This window comes from Tasmannia lanceolata, unplaced genomic scaffold, assembly GCF_043159265.1.
Source record: "Tasmannia lanceolata isolate RefF3 unplaced genomic scaffold, GAP_Taslan_0.1 ptg000019l, whole genome shotgun sequence".
Classification (NCBI taxonomy): Eukaryota; Viridiplantae; Streptophyta; class Magnoliopsida; order Canellales; family Winteraceae; genus Tasmannia; species Tasmannia lanceolata.
Genome location: NW_027518696.1, coordinates 22,035,141 through 22,054,617, shown reverse-complemented (window position 1 = coordinate 22,054,617; position 19,477 = coordinate 22,035,141). Strand labels below are relative to the sequence as shown.

The 19,477-nt window shown below is 35.6% G+C and overlaps 1 protein-coding gene across 2 annotated transcripts in view; it reads left to right on the top strand.

Moving 5' to 3' along the window:
- Positions 1 to 19,477, top strand: part of LOC143853009 (protein CHROMATIN REMODELING 5-like) — a 69,106-nt gene that overhangs the window by 33,865 nt on the left and 15,764 nt on the right. For both annotated transcript variants that reach the window (XM_077362703.1, XM_077362702.1), the window contains exons 16-28: positions 1,377 to 1,470; positions 1,601 to 1,725; positions 1,811 to 1,874; positions 2,079 to 2,291; positions 7,068 to 7,310; positions 7,498 to 7,608; positions 7,780 to 7,869; positions 8,592 to 8,774; positions 8,862 to 8,942; positions 9,563 to 9,805; positions 11,664 to 11,816; positions 11,958 to 12,135; positions 12,223 to 12,404. In XM_077362703.1, coding sequence (XP_077218818.1) covers positions 1,377 to 1,470; positions 1,601 to 1,725; positions 1,811 to 1,874; positions 2,079 to 2,291; positions 7,068 to 7,310; positions 7,498 to 7,608; positions 7,780 to 7,869; positions 8,592 to 8,774; positions 8,862 to 8,942; positions 9,563 to 9,805; positions 11,664 to 11,816; positions 11,958 to 12,135; positions 12,223 to 12,404 — 1,960 coding nt within the window. The remainder of the gene's footprint in view (positions 1 to 1,376; positions 1,471 to 1,600; positions 1,726 to 1,810; positions 1,875 to 2,078; positions 2,292 to 7,067; positions 7,311 to 7,497; positions 7,609 to 7,779; positions 7,870 to 8,591; positions 8,775 to 8,861; positions 8,943 to 9,562; positions 9,806 to 11,663; positions 11,817 to 11,957; positions 12,136 to 12,222; positions 12,405 to 19,477) is intronic.

The following is a 19,477-nucleotide window of genomic DNA, read 5'->3' as shown; positions in this document are numbered from 1 at the left end:
TTTTTATTATCAAGCCTTAGTTACAATTAAATAGATGAAAAGAACGAGATTATCAAGATTTAGTGTTGTAATTTCTTAGTAGCATTTTTCTTCTCAATTGGTAGCGTTAATTGAACTATCCCGTACGAAGGGGTTGTACTACCTCCTACCAAGTCTCCTGTGCAAGTAGTGGTAATTGTGCGACCTTATCAAATTGGAGGAGATAAACTCATTGACACCACAATTTTCCTTCATTTTTTTTAAATGGTAACAATTTTCCGTCATTTTTCTTCTTTCTTGTAAAGAATAGTTTTTATAGAATTTCGCCAACAATTCTGTCTTGTAGGTTGGAATTTTGATCAAAGGATGATAGGAAAAAAGAAAGAAAAAAGAAACGAAGGAGAGTGGAAGAATGTTTAAGTAAATCTGCCAACATTTTGTGTTGCTGCATGTGCTTGTGCGTGATTTTGTGTCTAAAACAAAGGAAAAATCGTTGATGGTTTCTGGATGGTGATGGCCATATGGGTTAAAAGATTCCGCCCATGAACACGTGCTTTATCTTACCTTTGGAAAGATTAGAACATTTTGATTGAGCTGATTAGACACGGTGGTTCAGGTCGCTTTGTTCGGTTTGCCCCTTTTTAAGCACATTACTTTAAATGCTTAAACTACAGAAGATATGATTTGACAAACTTTGTTTCTCTATTTTGCACAATATTAATTTTAAATAGCAACATATCTTCAAGAAAGGCTTTCCACATTAGGTTAGTGGTAACATCAGTCACATACCTAGAGCGGGAGCCAAGCTTGTTGACTTCTATGTGAATAAGGTTCTCAACCTTGAATTTGTGGGAACACCAAGACAAGATGAATAGGTTTTTTTTCTTTCTCCGGGGACGGAGCTGCCGGGTGAATATTGTCTTTTTTTTGCCTAGCTGGGATTGAAACTATGATACTCGGATACTTCTAGAGGCCCAACGTAGGTTGTCTGACACGACACGTTACCTAGATAGTTCACGGATACTTCTAGCCTTCTAGGCTTGTTCATGTATTGTATTTGCAAGTAAAACTTTGAGTATGCGTCTTATAAATGCAATTTTAAATTTATTATTAATTTCACCGTCTTGGTTTAATATAGTTGAGTGATTGACTCTTCTTACCCCTTTTCCGTTGTATTTTTTTTTATCGTACATGATCACTAAAACGTCCAGTCATTTTACGTTCTACTTGCTGTGCTTCATTATTTGGAGATTAACTTTGACTAGTTGCATTTAAAGAGAACTTATTTGTCATTCTTTATGTTCAATGCATATTTGATTTTTTCCAGATCTTTTGAACTTCACATGTGTGTCTGAAAAAGTTTTGTCTCCATTTATCTCTTTGTTCTTACATGGTAGGGCTCTACTGCATTTCCTTGATCCGGAGAAGTTCAAGAACAAAGATGATTTTGTTGAGAAATACAAAAATTTAAGCTCTTTCAATGAAATTGAGGTATAGCCCTTGACCAATTACCCCAAAATCTCATTTCCATGTCTTGTCTAGTACGGTAAAGAACTTTGGACCACATGATATCTTCAGATAATCTATACTTCACTGAAGTCTCAGCTGGATTTTTGTTTAGCTTGGTAATCTTCATAAAGAATTGAGGCCTCACATTCTCCGAAGAGTTATCAAGGATGTTGAGAAGTCTTTACCTCCAAAAATCGAACGCATTCTCAGAGTTGAAATGTCTCCCCTTCAGAAACAGTAAGAACTCTATCAGTAACTTTGAACAATCTGCTTATAACTGATGGTAATGTTAGCTGACTGTTTTATGGTGACATTCCTCAAGGTATTATAAGTGGATTTTAGAACGTAACTTCCAAAATCTGAACAAAGGAGTCCGAGGAAATCAGGTTTGTACACATTTCAGACTTCAACTGTGTGTGTGGGTCTTCTGTTTGGTACCCTTCAACCGTGAGTTTGCGTCTTCTATTTCAAGCAGTACCAAGATTCTTGCACTGTTCACCAAAGCGTAGCTAGCCACACACTTTTTGGAAACAAAATAAATCTAAGGATGAACCCCAAATGGATGTTGACTATTCTTCTCAAACATGCAGGTTTCACTTTTAAATATTGTCGTGGAGTTGAAGAAATGCTGCAATCATCCTTTTCTATTTGAAAGTGCAGATCACGGTTATGGTGGGGATACTAACATTAATGATAGCAGTAAAATTGAACGGATTGTCTTAAGCAGTGGGAAGCTAGTAATACTTGACAAACTGCTCACACGTTTGCGTCAGACAAATCATCGTGTTCTAATATTTTCTCAGGTATGTTACTGAAAGGATCTTTGTAATTTGGTCCATTTCTTTTTTTTTTTTTTTTTTGAAAAGGTAATTTGGTCCATTGCTAGAAGGAAAGATAATGTTCATGTGGTACTTTACACACACTGTCGCAGACAGATCACATTTACAACTTCCACATTTTTCCCCTCCAGTTGAACTGAGGGCCCCTGCACCACATCATTTCCATTTGTTTAGTCACCCCTGATAGGCATTCCGTAAGTCTAGAATCTCCTTGATGAGGTCCTCTATTCTCCAAGTACATGTGTCCTTTTTTTTTTTTGAATGGTAATCCATTTTATTCTCCAAGGACATCTGTCAGAACCATGGTTTTAAATTTCGACCGAAGTCCAAAATTTCGTATCGTACCGAAATTTCGGATTTTGGTGGAGACCGACACCGAAATTTATTTCCATTTTTTTCCGAAATTTAACCCAAAAACCTGTTTTTTATTAATTAATTTAATATTTTACCGAAATTCTGACCGAAATTACCGAAATCTCGTTGTAATTTCGGCTGAAATTTTGGATTGAATAAATTAGTGTTTTGCTTGTTTCGCCGGATTTTGGCCGAAATTTCGATTTCGGTGGGGTCCGAAACCGAAATTTCAAACCATGGTCAGAACTACTTATCAAACATTTAACATTTAATTTTGAGAGAATGATTTCCACACTTGAGCTGAAGGGAACTGGTTGAAGGAGAATATTCCATCTTTCCAAAATTTCTAAAACATGTTCATCTTGGTATTTTACACACACGCCACAAAAAAAAAAGAAAAGAAAAGGGAAAACCCTGTTCTTTAGGGAATTTTTTTATTGAATTTAATATCAATTATAATTTGCAAGACTATCTATTTTCAGATGTAGGAGGCACATAGTGAATGGAGTTTTTATTGGATCTGAGGGCAAATATGTTTTGACTGGATTCTGTTTTGAGAGGTTTTATTGTATCAATGTATTAGAAATGGAATCGGTTTATAATGTATACACTACATCTTTATGAAAATATCCATATTTTAAGAGATCACTCATTACGTTTATACATGGATAGATGTTTGCATGTATTTGTATCGTTGCAAGTAAATGCACACAAACAAAAGAAAACTATTAACCATCTGAATCTCCAGTATTTACAAAGCTAACAACTGTGACACATAGTTGCCAGTTGTGGCTAATATTCGAAAATAATCATCAGTTTTCCATGTAAAGCTTATAATGGTTCACAATCACATATTATTCGAAAATTGCAAAAATTCACTCTTAATTATGATATTGCATGATAATTTTGAATACCCACGAGGCACTGACATAGTGAGAATTGACGCAGGACCTTTACAATCAAGAAAACACATTGTGTTGCATTGTAGAATGTGTGTATATACATGTATGTATAGTGTGTATAAACTTATGTATATATTTCTAGGCTGTTACATAGATCTGTACATTATTTCTAAGTTATTTAGGAAATTTATTAGTTGCAAATACCAATAATAAGCAAGAAAATGAAAATAGTTCAATATGCTTGTGGAGTTGTGGTTGATAACAATTCAGCAGTGTCATTAGTACCCTGCATTTCTGTTGTGATAGAATCTTATGGCAAGGCCAGCCCAAGGTTACAAAAAAAAATTCCTCCCTTATAATCGATCAATCCCAATCACAGGTCATTTGTGATCCAAAATCAGCATTATGTACGAATAACCTTTAGATCTCAAGAATTACTATGTTGCAGAACTTCAAAAAAATCCGTGCCAAAAATTCAATTGTTATTTCTAATTTTCTACTTTTTATTGAAGAAACAAAAATATTACCTAACAACATCAATTAATAATTTAATACATAAATACCTGTGTAACTATGCAATATACATAGAGTAGTATATATTGGGTCCGACAAGGTACTGTTATTAACTTATTATCTATTTGTCTTGACATTTGGCTTGATGCTGAATTACATTTTCTTACGTCGTCTTTCCCTATCTGCTGGTCATATTTGTGAAAATGTTTCAGTGCTGAGCTTTTGTGCATAGCTTATTTATTGTCCTATTCAATAAATGATTATAAGGAAAAAATAATAATTGTGTTGCGGATCTTGTGGTCACGTCAGTTGTGTCAACACTTGATTTTATTTTTTATTTTTATTTTGATGACATAGGGTATCTCCACCCCCTTTTAGGGAGGGATGGATTATTTGTATCATACAGAAATCACTGAATCTTCTTTCTCATTGATCACATTGTGCAGATGGTTTGGATGTTTAATAATCATGTCTTATTTCTGAGGCCCTGTTTGTTTTAGATTATGAATACTGATTGGTAGGACCAAACCGATTATTGGACTCAAATTATTTGTATCATACAGAAATCACTGAATCTTCTTTATCATTGATCCCATTGTGCAGATGGTTTGGATGTTTAATAATCATTTCTTATTTCTATGGCCCTATTGGTTTTAGATTATGAATACTGATTGTGAGGACCAAACCGATTATTGGACTCAAAATTACGTTTTGGCCCTGTTCGTTTCACATTATTTTCTACCGATTACGTCTTATAAGCAATTGCACAATTGATTACACCAAAAAAAGCGTTAGGTTGGTAAAAATTGATAACGATTATAAATTATAACTGATTATTCAGAATAAAAGAAAGAGCTCTATGAGAATTGTTAACTTACCAACTTCTCCAAAAGCTTAAGCTGTTGGAGAAATGCGTTTTTTTTTTATCTTTTATACTTTTTAACACTCCCCCGCACGTGTGGGCCACTTGGCAAACACGTGGCACATGCGGTCCCCCACTTTGGGCCGACCATCGCATGTGGATTTTTGCTGTCCGGGAAGTTTGAACTCGAGACCTTTGGCTCTGATACCATGTTAACTTACCAACTTTTCCAAAAGCTTAAGCTGTTGGAGAAAGGCGTTATTTATCTTTATCACACTCCCCCGCACGTGTGGCCCACTTGGCAAACACGTGGCACATGTGGTCCCACTTTGGGCCGACCATCGCATGTGGATTTTTGCTATCCGAGAGGTTTGAACTTGAGACCTTTGGCTCTAATTCCAAGTCGGTAAGTTAACATGGTATCAGAGGTCTCTAGTTCAAACCTCCCGGATAGCAAAAATCCACATGCGATGGTCGGCCCAAAGTGAGACCGCATGTGCCACGTGTTTGCCAAGTGGGCCACACGTGTGGGGGAGTGTTAAAGTATAAAAGATAAATAATGCCTTTCTCCAACAGCTTAAGCTTTTGGAGAAGTTGGTAAGTTAACAAGAATAATCACCAACATAGGTGATTATCAACCGATTACGCGCTATTCACGGTGGAAATTTCTAAAATTCCGACCTCCTTCTCCGATTAGAGTTTCATACTGGAAATATTACCCCCATGTGTCTTTTACAAAACATGTGCTCTTGCTCAAACCCTAGAGGCCTAGACTCTCTCTCTCTCTCTCTCATTTTTTCGGAAAAACCTAGCTTCTATCTCACTCATATTCGTGATATTTTTTCTGAAAACCCAAGCTGCTCTTTCATTCTTGATTTTTTTCTGAAAACCCTAGTTTCTCTCTCTCTCTCTCAATTTTTTCTGAAAACCCTAGTCTCTCTCTCTTTCTTTATTTTTTTTCTAAAAACCTAGCCTCTCTCTCTTGTCTTATTTTTTTTTGAAAACCCTATCTCCTCTCTCTCTCTCTCTCTTGTTCTTGATTTTTTCTGAAAACCCTAGTCTCTCTCTCTCTCTCTTCTTCTTCTTGATTTTTTTCTGAAAGCCCTTGCCTCTCTCTCTCTCTCTCTTGTTCATATTTTTTTTTTGAAAAGCCTAGCTTCTCTCTCTCTCTCTCCTTAAATTTTTTCCTGAAAACTATAAATTTCAATGATCCTTCTTCTTCTTCTTCTTCTTCATTTCATCCTTGATTTGCAATGAATTTCGAAATTTCAGGTATCTTGCATCCCATTGCAAGATCGAAGATATTCAATGAAGAAATGATCAACCGAGGAAGGATCGAATTATGTTTTCCGTCCTAAAATTTTGGCCAATGGTTGCGTGAGATCAAGTAGTTGGTGAGGTATTTGTCGGCTGAAACCCTTGGAAAATTAGTTTACCGAATTCATTGAAAGAAACTCCAAAAAGTGACCGAATTCATTGAAAGAAACTCCAAAAAAGTGACCTAATTTTAGGTTTTCGTGTGAATAAATTATAAATATGTTAAGTATTTTCGAGTTCCTGATTTAGTTGGCTACAAAGATGCACTCGGTTCTCTGTTCTGCTTAGAAATGTGAATTTGATAAAATCTTGATTCGTAGCTAGGGTTTGGACCATATATCTAATATATTTTCGCTGTGATGATATTTGGTGAAAATTCCAATCAAATTGTTTGGTTTCACAATGTTCTTTGGATTTTAGTTGTGGATATTTAGGGATTCATTCCGTCTATGCATGTGATTTGGATTTTGTAGTTGTAAAGTTATACTTAGAGCAAAGGGTATTTTGGTCATTTAATGTTAATATAAGATGACCATAAGCACTCGTGAAAGGATGCTGGCAGAACATTATTTTTGTTATAATTGATTATTTTCATAATGGCATATAATCACAATCAGTTGTCTATAATCACAATAGCTTGCCTATAATCTCAAACGAACAGGACCTTAATTTTGAATCCAATAATCGGTTGGGCCCTCACAATCGGCTGTCATAATCTTAAATGAACAGTGTCTAATTGTGTAGTGTGTCGAAGTAACTGATTGTTCTATTTTCATTGATCATGTTGTGCAGATGGTCAGGATGTTGGATATACTTGCAGAATACTTATCACTTAGAGGGTTCCAATTTCAGAGGCTTGATGGTAGCACAAGGTCGGACCTTCGTCACCAAGCTATGGAGCATTTTAATGCACCTGGAAGTGATGATTTCTGCTTCCTTCTTTCTACTCGTGCTGGTGGGCTGGGCATCAATCTTGCTACTGCTGACACTGTTATAATTTTTGATTCAGATTGGAATCCTCAAAATGATTTGCAGGTTTGAAGTGTGCTGACTACCTCGTCATTGTATCTTTGTAACATCTATTTATATGGGTATTTTGATGGCTGGAATTGACTATTCCTGTCTTGTGGGTCTGGTGTGATGCTTCTTAGTTGTACATTGTGAATGGTGATTAGTGTTGACCCCATGGTCAGCTCTAACATTTCTTATTTTCTATCGTTAGGCAATGAGTAGAGCTCATAGGATTGGGCAACAAGAAGTTGTTAACATCTACCGGTTTGTTACAAGCAAAAGTGTTGAGGAAGATATCTTGGAGCGTGCTAAAAAGAAGATGGTACTAAGTTTCATTTTTCTCGATTTCCTTCTTGTTGCTTGTTACTTTTGGAATCCACCATTTTTTTGGGATTGTCTTATTCACCTTTTGTTATTGCCTTTTATAATATATCAACTAGTCTTTGCTACCATTATACTTATGCAGTCTGGCATTCTTGGTGATATTCTATAGGTTCTTGACCACTTGGTCATTCAGAAATTAAATGCAGAGGGTAGGCTGGAAAAGAAAGAAACAAAAAAGGGGAATTCTATGTTTGATAAGGTAAGTGCAGTGTGGGACATAATTGTGATCATTTTTACTTGTGTTCATGGTTTTTTTTGTGTGGTCTGCATGGTTATAAATTTGTACCAAAACCGACGTGAAACGATCGAAATGTTTATGTTTTCATCGCCACCGAAGCTGATATTGAAACGACCAAAATGCATAAAAAAACAGAACCCATATCATGCACAATATCGTAATTGTAATAGTGGTATGCTAATACCACTACATCAGCATGAATTATATAATTATAGCATGCAAAATCTGGTGTGTATTATGTCTTACTACTTATACGAATTACATGTCAAATTTGATATGTACCTAATTATTAGGCATGTGCGATTGTGCATATCATTAGCTATTCGATATTGTCTAAACATTATGGATGGTTGTCTTGCTTATCTGATGGTTTCTAAGTGTGTATCTGCTCTTATTGTAGCCTTTAAATTTTATCATTTGCATTTGTTTCCATATGTTTCTGTGATTTTACAGGATTTCTGTCTAAATTTCCAACCGAAACTTAAACGTTTCCGTTTCCTTGGGAACCGAAACGAATAACGAAATATAAAACCGTGGCGGTCTGTTTTGATTTGTTTTGAGATTCAAATGTTATTGGTCAGACTTCTCATATCATTTGGTCCTTCATTTGTTATTGGTTCTTTATCGTGTGAATCCGCTAGAGTGACATCATTCCCTGAATCATGTACTTTATGTATTTGCAGAATGAGCTTTCAGCAATATTAAGGTTTGGGGCAGAGGAACTCTTTAAGGAAGACAAAAATGATGAGGAGAGCAAGAAGAAACTCGAAAGCATGGATATTGATGAGATTCTTGAAAGAGCCGAAAAGGTTGAATCAAAGGGAGGTGATGCAGAGCAAGACAACGAATTGTTAAGTGCTTTTAAGGCAAGACAGTCCACTTAACTTTGGTGCTAAATAGATACATTTTCTTAAATTAATCATATCCTCATTACTGCTTGTCCTTCTGTGTAGGTTGCCAATTTCTGCAGTGCCGAAGATGACGCGACTTTCTGGAGTCGCTGGATTCAACAAGAAGCCGTATCTCAAGCAGATGTATGGGTTTATTAGAGGCATCATTATCCAAGGGATAATTGAAATATATGAACTTATTTATTTATTTATTAAGAGAGCACCGCTTAAGATGGTTTGGGCATATCCAACGTAGGCCTTTGGATGCTCGAGTGAGAAGAAGTGACTCGTTCCAAGTTGATGGAGTAAAAAGTGGTAGGGGCAGACCGAAAACAACTTGGGTAGAAACAATGAGGAAAGACTTAATGGCTGGGAAAATAACAGAGAACATGACCTTGGATAGGAGAGTATGGAAGAAAATGATCTATGTAGACGAAGACGAACCCGACTAGTTTCAGGGTTAGACTTAGTCAATTTGAGCCGGGTAGATTCTTTCACCTTCTTCATGAAAATTTTCTGAAGGAATCATTAGCCGACCCCAACTAGTTTGGGACAAAGGCTTAGTTGAATTGAGTTGAGTTGAGTTGAGGGTATCCCCACCCCATTTTATGGGGGGACTAATCCCTATGGATGAAACATATGACCTTATTGTCTCACATTGTGCATGTTTCATCTCTTAACCATTGGATTTCATTTTTTATGACCTTTTTTTGTTAAATTTCAAGCATAAATTTACTTTTCTTGTGCTGTTATCTATACTGTAGGAAGCATTAGCACCACGTGCTGCAAGAAATACCAAAAGCTATGCTGAGGCTAACCAACCTGAGAAAAATGGTAAAAGGAAAAAAAGGGCACTTGATTCTCAAGAAAGAGTTCAGAAGCGTCCTGGAAAAGCTACAGATTTTCTGGTTCATTCTCTGCCCCTGATTGAAGGGGCGATTGCTCAAGTAAGGGGATGGTCGTGTGGCAACTTGTCAAAGAAAGATGCCACTCTATTTGTACGAGCGGTAAAATCTCTTATTTCTTCTTTTTGCATTGTTATGCTGGATGTATTTAGGCATCCTGTATTCTCACCTTGATATTCCTACGCTGCTCAATATCCCATCCCATTTCATAGTATAACTGAAAATATACCTGTACTTCATGCCACCATTAACGCTTTTATATATTTTATGATACTGTGTACTGAAAACTTATGGAAGTAAGAGTATGAAATCATCAGACAGGCAGACCATGTAAATTTCTCTGACATTAAGTACTCACGGGAGCTTCTCAATGATTTCTGAATCCTGCAGCGATATTATATGCATGTTCTCCATAAACACAACACCCTTCAATTTGCATTATCCAAAGAATACAAATGTAATCATTAGCCTGCTGTAATGACTGATAGCTTAAATCACATAAGCTTAGATAGCATTTTGTTTGGTTCAATCAGAAAGGGTCAGTCTGTTAAATGAAAATTAATCGTGGGTTACCTAAGCTTTAGATAGCATATTTTTGTGTCATAGGTGGGTAAGTATCAAAGAATGTTATCAGAGGTCTTCAGAAGGAATTGGTAAAAATCAACGTTTCAAGACTTGAATCCACACGAGAATTCGATCACGTGAAATGGGAGTTGACTTGGCCAAGTCAATGATTGACATGGTCAATTGTCAGTTTTTCATCAATTCGAGCTAGTCAAAGGAGTTTTGATTGACTTGGTAATGCAAAACTTGGCTCTGATGAGAATTTGGCGTAGGTAAAAAGGAGTCGACTCGGGTCAGTTGACAATGGACGCGGGGAGTTTTAAGAGTGGTAAAAATGAGGAATTTGTGTGTTTTTTCATCTGTAGTATTGGAAGATGTTCTTGTATCCTCATCGGGATTGATTACAGCGTTAGGATCATCCTATGGAGATGATTACGGGGTACAAGCTATTTACGTTGTGGCCCAACAAATGACCGGTTTGGACCATCTTATGAAGTGGGCCAGAGTATACTTTTTAAAAAAATACTGGACTTCACGTGGACACAGCATATACAATCTCATATTTGAATAGTGATGCATGTATATAAAAATTGGGAGAACCCCAAGACCGGGATGGTCAAACACAAAATAAAATAAAGTGAGAACGAAAGAAGAGAAAGAAAAATCTATACAATTCATATTATGATATTGAATTATTAATTTTTATACTCTCTATTTAAATTAATGGATTTGGATGGGAAATTGATAATTAATCATTTTATTATTATCTCTGATTTGTTTATAATTTTTTGTACTTTTCTTAATTTTGTATATAAATATGAATGAATCTTGCTATTTAGGTTCCAATACGATTCAACCCTTGTGTTACGACTTACGATCAGATTCGGATTTCCCAAACATTGCATATGTATTTACTCTCTATCTGTTCATCCTATACCTGGGAATTAAGAGTTCCTGATTAGAATAATTTTAGTGAATCAACTGCCCAAGGTAAGTCTACGAGATGAGTGGTTCAAATTGATCAAGATGGGCTCCACGTACATGATAGAAACTAAGCATTCCTCTCTCTCTCTCTCTCATATATATATATATATATAATGAGTTCTGTGTACACTCGTTTTCTTCATCAACTTGTACACCATGACAGTAACTACGCTCGAACATTTACCTTGAAAACTTCAAATGACTTCATTATTTTCATAAAACAAAGCGGAAAAATGGATGATGGTGTGTTGTACGTAATATTTGGACAGCTAGCAAGAAAGGAATGTGTGCATTTGGGATAGAACATATTGCAGTGTTTATTTCTTTTTATAGTCTATAGTTTCACCATATGTGTGCATTATAGTTTGTTGCTTTACCCAATTACGTGGTTTTTTTCGCTTTAAAAATTCAGGTTAAGAAGTTTGGCAACCAGAGCCAAATTGGCTTAATCGCCACAGAGGTTGGTGGTGGAATTGAAGCCGCTCCTTCTCAGGCACAGATTGAGCTGTTCGAGTCTTTAATTGATGGTTGTAGAGAAGCAGTTAGAGGAAATCCAGATGTCAAGGTTTGTTTTATTGCACTTCCCAAGCAATACACACCATTACTTGTATGCTAAGTTTGGAGATACTTGTTTACAATTTTGAAAAGAGGTCCATTAACCATTGGTGTTTTCAACTTCTGACTTTCGAATGGTGTTCATCTCTAGGGAACACTTTTGGATTTTTTTGGCATTCCTGTAAAGGCTCACGAGATACTCGATCGTGTAGAAGAACTTCAACTTCTAGCAAGGCGCATTAAACGATGCCAAGATCCAGTCACACAATTTAGACTAATAACACATATTAGAGGTGCTGCATGGTCTAAAGGATGTGGTTGGAATCAAGGTAAAATTTTAGAAATACAGTTTTTTACTGTGTTCGTGTTACTTATGTGATGATGCATAACTTTGTTTTCTTGTTGAAATTTCCTAGTTGATGATGCAAGGTTGCTTTTGGGAATACATTACCATGGATTTGGAAACTGGGAAAAAATAAGGCTAGACTCGAGGCTTGGCCTTACAAAGAAGATTGCTCCAGCAACACTTGGAAATGGTGAAACTTTTCTACCGCGCGCTCCTAACTTGGACCAACGTGCTTCTGCTCTTTTGCGTAAGGTAATTATATCAGCATTTAATTACACAAGTGTATTAACTCTTAATGCTCTATGGCTTTGCTTTGCCTCAAGTTCTCTATCTTGCTTATTTTCCTTTGTTGTACTTGTACATTTTTATTGATCTTAAAAGTATCTATTCTAAACCCTATGTAGAGAAGGTTCTTGATTTTGTTAGTTCTATCAGCATAGTTATTTTCCTCTGCATGTTGTTCTCCGTCCATTTTAGAACCACTTTTGCTTGTCTGCGCTGGGTGAAACAAGTGCTTTTAGAGTTGGAGGTATAAGGTGATGCATTCATCTCTTTTGAGGCTTGAGACATAAGACTCGAGAATTTTGTGTTTATATGAAAAATACGAAAAATTACGTAAAGATATAGTGAAAAAGTATGCTTCATTTCTAACAAAAAATCATCATCAAACCATAAATAAACCAACAAAATAAAGTATCAACCCCATCATTCAACTTTTTGATTATAAATTTTTCAACCACATAATTAAGTAGAGACATTAACAAGTTTGCATTCTCAATTTCTTACATCAAATACAGGACACAACTTAAAACTCACAAACAGAAGACAAATGAAAAGGTACGAGGGAAAAAAAGTTAAATTAAAGCTTTCTGGTGACCATTCAAAGGAGTGCACAATCACAAACAAATTCATCACCAACAGCTTTGTTTTGTTGATAAAAATTTACTAGAAGTGCATGCTCCTAATTCCGTTGCATGGTTGGGCAGAAATAAAGTTACCGGGATCACTCTCTCACCCTCTGACCCGCGATCCGGGGTCGCCGACCCGAAACGTGGGTCGTTTGCGACCCGGATCACCAAAAATGGCGACCCGGGTAACCCACGTGAAAGAGTGAGATGCATATAGATAGAGGGAACACTTCGGTGGACTAGGAAAAGAGAGTTGCACAATAGTTTATTAGTTTGTTCATATTTTTTTGTTCTTATTTCAGACCCGAGTAATTATTTTATGTTTGCTTTCATTTAAGATTGAGAATGCAATATATGTTGTTACTTAATTCAGTGATATTTGGAGATCTTCAAATTTTATATATTATGGATTTCATTGGAACTGGAATTTTCATTTTGAATATATATATGAATGGCATACGTGAGGTTTTTGGTTTTGTTCATTAAATGTATGTAGTATGGACTATAGAATGATTTTCTTGTAAAAATATATGAAATTATGTATACAGAGTATCAGAGCGACCTAGATTTGCACTCCAAATCGACCCGCGAGCTAAAATAGCCAACTGATTTAACCTACCCTCATCGTACCGGGTACTGGGTACCGGGCTGCCATCGTACCCCGTACCCGTTCCCGTACCGCGTACCGGAACGAACCGCGTTCTAGGTAACCTTGGGCAGAAATCTAGAAAATAAGAACTTGAGAAAAAAAATCCTTAAATCCTCCTGTTAAAGTATTAAAGATAAATAACGCCTTTCTCCAACAGCTTAAGCTATTGGAGCAACTGGTAGTTTAACATGGTATCAGAGCCAAAGGTCTCGAGTTCAAACCTCCCGGATAGCAAAAATCCACATGTGATGGTCGGCCCAAAGTGGGACCACATGTGCCACGTGTTTGTCAAGTGGGTCACACGTGCAGGGGAGTGTAGTATAAAAGATAAATAACGCCTTTCTCCAACAGCTTAAGCTATTGGAGCAACTGGTAGTTTAACACCTCCAAACTCACTTTATCACCAAATAAATGATTTTAGAATTGCAAATAGGTCATATAAGACCCGCCTCCACTTAAATCTTGATGTATGCACTACCTCTTAAGAGGGTTATAAGTTAAAAAAAAAACTAAAAAAAAAAATCAACCCTCGAATTTCATTTTTCAGCCTGTTGCGAGTTGCCCATGTTGTGTACGCTTCAAGTGGGAGGGATACATCTTCTACTTGGGAAATCTCTTTTGTTATGCGGATTCTCAGTGGTTGCCAATATGTGGGTCCCATGGAAAACGTATTGCGCAAAAACACCCGATGATTATATTTTTTATTTGAGCGAGAAAACCATGCGAAAAACCAGTTCTTGTGTTTTGGGAAAAAGCTTCGAGACAGTGGTCTCAAGTGCGCAAAAACCAGTGACCAAAAATGCATAAGAAAAGCTCAATTAAAAGGGGGTTTAAGATCGATTCAAAGGCACTTGAAGAGCCTCAGATTCATCCACTCCAAGAGCCACTCGTGTGGGGTATGTTCTTTTTTTTTTTTAAATGAATTATTTTTTATAGCTTTTCTTCTACAGATTCATCTATACTGAGCGTAGGGATGTTCATTATTCGGTTATAACCGAATAACCGAACCGAACCGAACCAATTCGGTTCGGTTTTTTTTCTTTTGGAAATTCGGTTATTCGGTTTCGGTTTTTGGTTATCTCAAAAAAAAATATCGGTTAACCTAATAACCGAAATTATGGATGAAAACCATTTTTTTCCAAAAAAAAGTGCTATATGTGCACTCCGTAGGATGATCAAAACCATCCATTTGATTGATCACAACTTAATTAGGTTGTGCTCAAAAAATCATTTCGATCGGATGATCCTAGCCCTCCGATCCAAACATAGATTTTCCTTTTTCCCTCTTTTTCTCCCACAAAACCGAATAACCGAATTGTTAATCGGTTCTGTTTTTAGGAATTTCGGTTCGGTTTCGGTTACCGAAATTTGATAACCGAAATTATTTCGGTTATCAAATTTCGGTTTATTCGGTTCGGTTATAACAGAATAACCACCCCTAACTGAGGGTTTAGGATTTTTTGATTTATGGTCTTTGTTTTAGTGTCTTTGCTTCATAGTTCACACTTTTATTTGGGTTTTTTTATTGATTTGGGGCTTTTTATTTGGGAATTTTGATTGGGGGTTTTTGATTTGGGGTTTTTGATTTAAGGTTTTTTGATTTGGGGTTTGATCAGTTTACTTTTTTAGTCAGTGGCTCATTGAAGGGTCTTTTTAACCTTTTTTTTATAGCAAATTCAAGTCCATTAGGAGATTTAGGAGCAAACCAAAGTCCAACTCAATTAGGAGATTTGAGAACAAAATAAAGTCCAAGTCAATTAGGGGATTGAGAACAAAACAAAGAACTGCAGATTGCACACAACGCACAATTACACGAAGAAAAACGCATAATACAGTTTTCTCCAAAGCTGTGCGGTCAGTCTCTCATCTCCCTCTCCCTCTTTATTATTTTAGTATATTATTTTCCATTGTTTTTTTTTCTGGGGTACAATTCCTTATAGGATTTTCATATAATCTAATTAGGTTATAGACTTTTAGGGGTTTTACCACTCTTCTTATTTATAAGATTTGATATTTATGTTAATTTTGAAAGAATAGGTAGTTATTTGTAATTGTAGAACTGAAGCTGTAATTTTTGATTAAAATCCTTAAAAAATATTATACTAATTTATAGATGAAATTTTGTGGTTATTTATTAATCCATATTCACGCATCAAAATTTTAAGTTGAATCATGTGCAAACCAAAAACTATCAATGCATTCTTAGGGTTGCAACTTGGGTCAGATCGGTTTTAGCTTTTGCTAAAAAATGAAGGAATTAGCCTGAACTCGACCCTATTTGAAGGTAAAACTCAACCCAAATTCCAAAATATCGACTCGAGTTGCACCCCTATGCATTATTAAAAAAAAAAGAATATTAATGATCTAGAAGTCAGTGCACATTCTCCATTAAATTCCGACATGTCAAATATTAAGCAACGTCCCTGACGAAGTTGATACTTTTTTCTTAGAACGTGATCTAGGATTTCGTCATCAAATAGGGGAATATCCTGTTAATCAAAGAGATGAAATTCGGCGTTTAGAGTTGGACCATATCAATATCTACTGCCAGAGTATCCTCTTTCAAGAGCAGAGAATCATCTTCGCCGATTTCGATCTTCTTGGTTTAAAAAAATTTCTGGTTAGAATACTCTCATTTAAAAGATGCAGCATTTTGTCTTTCATGCTATCTTTTTTTAAGAAACCAACGGGATGTCAAAGATTTTGTACGTTAAAAGGTGAAGGATTTTGAAATTGAAAAAAAATTGAATGATGGATTGAATTGTGCCTTTTGAGATTATGTTGAAAAAGACTAATCACCACATAAAACTGCTGAGAAAGCTTGTCGAGATCTATTGAATCAATCACAACATATTAATAAGGTGATAGAAAAACAAAAATCACAAGAGATTGAGAATAACATATTGTGACTTAAGACCTCCGTACACACTGTTTGCTGGCTAACATTTCAATCATGTGCTTTCAGAGGTCATGATTAAAGCTTGAGTTCAAAAAATCGAGTTAATTTTATTGAAATGATATAATTTTTGGCAAATTATAATGAAAAAAGTTTCTTGGGTTTTCCTAGAAAATGCTCCAAAGAATGCTAAATACACATCCCTCACAATTCAAAAGGAAACTTGGCATATTTTCTCAAGTAAAGTGCGTAGCGCAGTTCGTGAAGAAAATTGAGGATGCAAAGTTTTGTGTTATTGTTGATAAAGCTTGAGAGGAGTCTAAGAGAGAGCAAATGACTCTTGTTTCGAGGTTTGTTAATAATGATTATTTTATCAGAGAATGTTTTTTTTATTTTATTTCGTGGATGTTAGAGATACTACTACATTAGTGGTTAAAAAGGAGATATGTGTCATTTTCTCTCGTCACAATCTCAACAGTCAAAACATTCAAGGTCAAGGGTATGATGGTGCTAGAAATATGCATGGTGAGTGAAATTATTTACAAGTCTTATTTCTTAAAGATTGCCCATATGCATATTATGTGCAATATGCATAGCATAGCTCACAAATTACAATTAGCATTGGTTGGAGCATCCAGATAAGTAATTTCTATTCATCATTTTTTTCTCAAAGTTGTCTTTCATAGTTAATATTATCGGTGTCTACTAAAAACGTCATGATGAATTACGATCTAACCAGACGGTTGATATTGCACATTTGATGGTTATCGATGAGATTGAGTATGGTACAGGTGCTAGTTAACTTGGTACTTTGCAACGTGCTAGGGTTACTCAATGGGGCTCCCGTTATAATTCTATTTGTTGCTTACTAAAGATGTCTTAATCAACTTGCGCAGTGCTTATAAATATCATTAAAGAGGGAACCACTTACTCTCAACGTGGTGATGCAGTTGCTGCTTATGATGTAATGACATCCTTTGAATTTATTTTTATATTACACTTGGTGAAAAAATCATGAGAATCACCGAAGTTCGCTGCCAAGCTTTGCGAAATCGTTCTCAAGACATTTGAATGCTATGCGTGTAGTATCAATTACAAAATTGCTCATTCAAAAGTTGAGAGAAGATGACTGGAATAATTTGCTTGAGAATGTGAAATCATTTTGCGAAAGACGTGGGATTGATACTCTTGATATGAGTGTGCCCATTACACAGTAGGTCGTCGTCGGCACGTCCTTCACAGTATCCCATTACGATGGAGCACCGTTATCGGGTTGATATATTTAATGCTGCAATAGCCTCTCAATTGCAAGAGCTAAATAGTAGATTTAGTGAGCAAGCAATGGAAGTCCATATTCTTAGTTCTGCTCTTGATCCTAAGGGTGTTTATAAATCTTTTAAAATTGATGATATTTGTAATCTTGTGGAGAAATTTTATCCTTAAAGATTTCACGGAGGAAAAATTCATTTGAGATTTCAACTGCAGCATTATGAGCTTGATATACTTAAGCATCCAGATTTTCAAAATATTTTCACAATTTCTAGACTTTGACAGAGATTAAGTGCAACGGGAACGTCAACGATCTTTTATCTGATTGATAGATTGATACGTCTTGTGTTGACTTCCAGTTTCAACTTTAACTACAAAGCGTGCATTTTCAGTTTTCAAGCTTGTTAAAAATCAGAGTTTGTAACAAGATGGATGATGAATTTCTTGCAGATTGTTTGGTTGTCTACATCGAAAAAGAAATCGCTGAGAGTTTTAATATAGAAAATGTGGATGATGAATCTCTCATGTCTTTCGCAATATGATTTTACGTTTTCAAGCAAACTATTCTAGCCGTTTTCTCTCAACTTTTGAATGAGTAATTTTATAGTTGAGATTAAACGCATAACATTTAAAACATCAGTGATTCCCATAATTTCTTTTATCGAGTGTAGTATAAAAATAATTCAAAAGATGTCATCATATCATGAGTGGCATCTGCATCACCACGTTGAGAGGAAATGACTCATTCTTTATTGATATTTATAAGCACTGCGCAAGTTGAAGAAAACATATTTAGTAAGCTGCAAATAGAATTATAATGGGAGCCCCATCGAGTATCCTAGCTCGTTGCAAACTACCAAGTTAATTAGCTCTTCTACCAGACTCAATCTCATTGATAACGATCAAATGTGCAATATCAACTGCTTGTTAGATTGTAATTCATCATGAATGTGCCGGAGGCACCAATGATATTAACAATGGAAGACAACTTTGAGAAAAACTGATAAATAGGAATTACTTCTCTGGATGCTTCAACCAATGCTAATTGTAATTGGTGAGCTAGTCTATGCACTTAATATGCATACGTGCAATCTTTAAGAAATAAGGCATGTAAATCATTTTACTCACCACGCATATTACTAACACCATCATACCCTTGGCTTAGAATGTTTTGAATGTTGAGATTGTAATAAGAGAGAATGGCACATATATCATATTTAAGAGTAAATGAAGTATCTCTAACATGCATGAGATAAAAAAAACGCTCTAATAAAACTATCCTTAATAACAATCTTTAAAATAAGAGCCATTTGCTCTCTCTTAGACTCGTCTCGAGCTTCATCAACAATAATGCAAAACTTTGCATCCCCAATTTTTTCGCGAACTGCGCTACGCACTTGAGAAAATATACAAAATTTCCTTTTGTACTGTGGGTGATATGTATATTGGCATTCTTTTGCGCATTTTCTAAGACAACCCATAAACTTTTTCATTATAATTTGACAAAATCTATATCATTTGAATATAATTATCTCGATTTCTTAAACTCAAGCTTTCATCATGACCTCTAAAAGCACATGATTGAATTGTTTTTTTTTTTTTT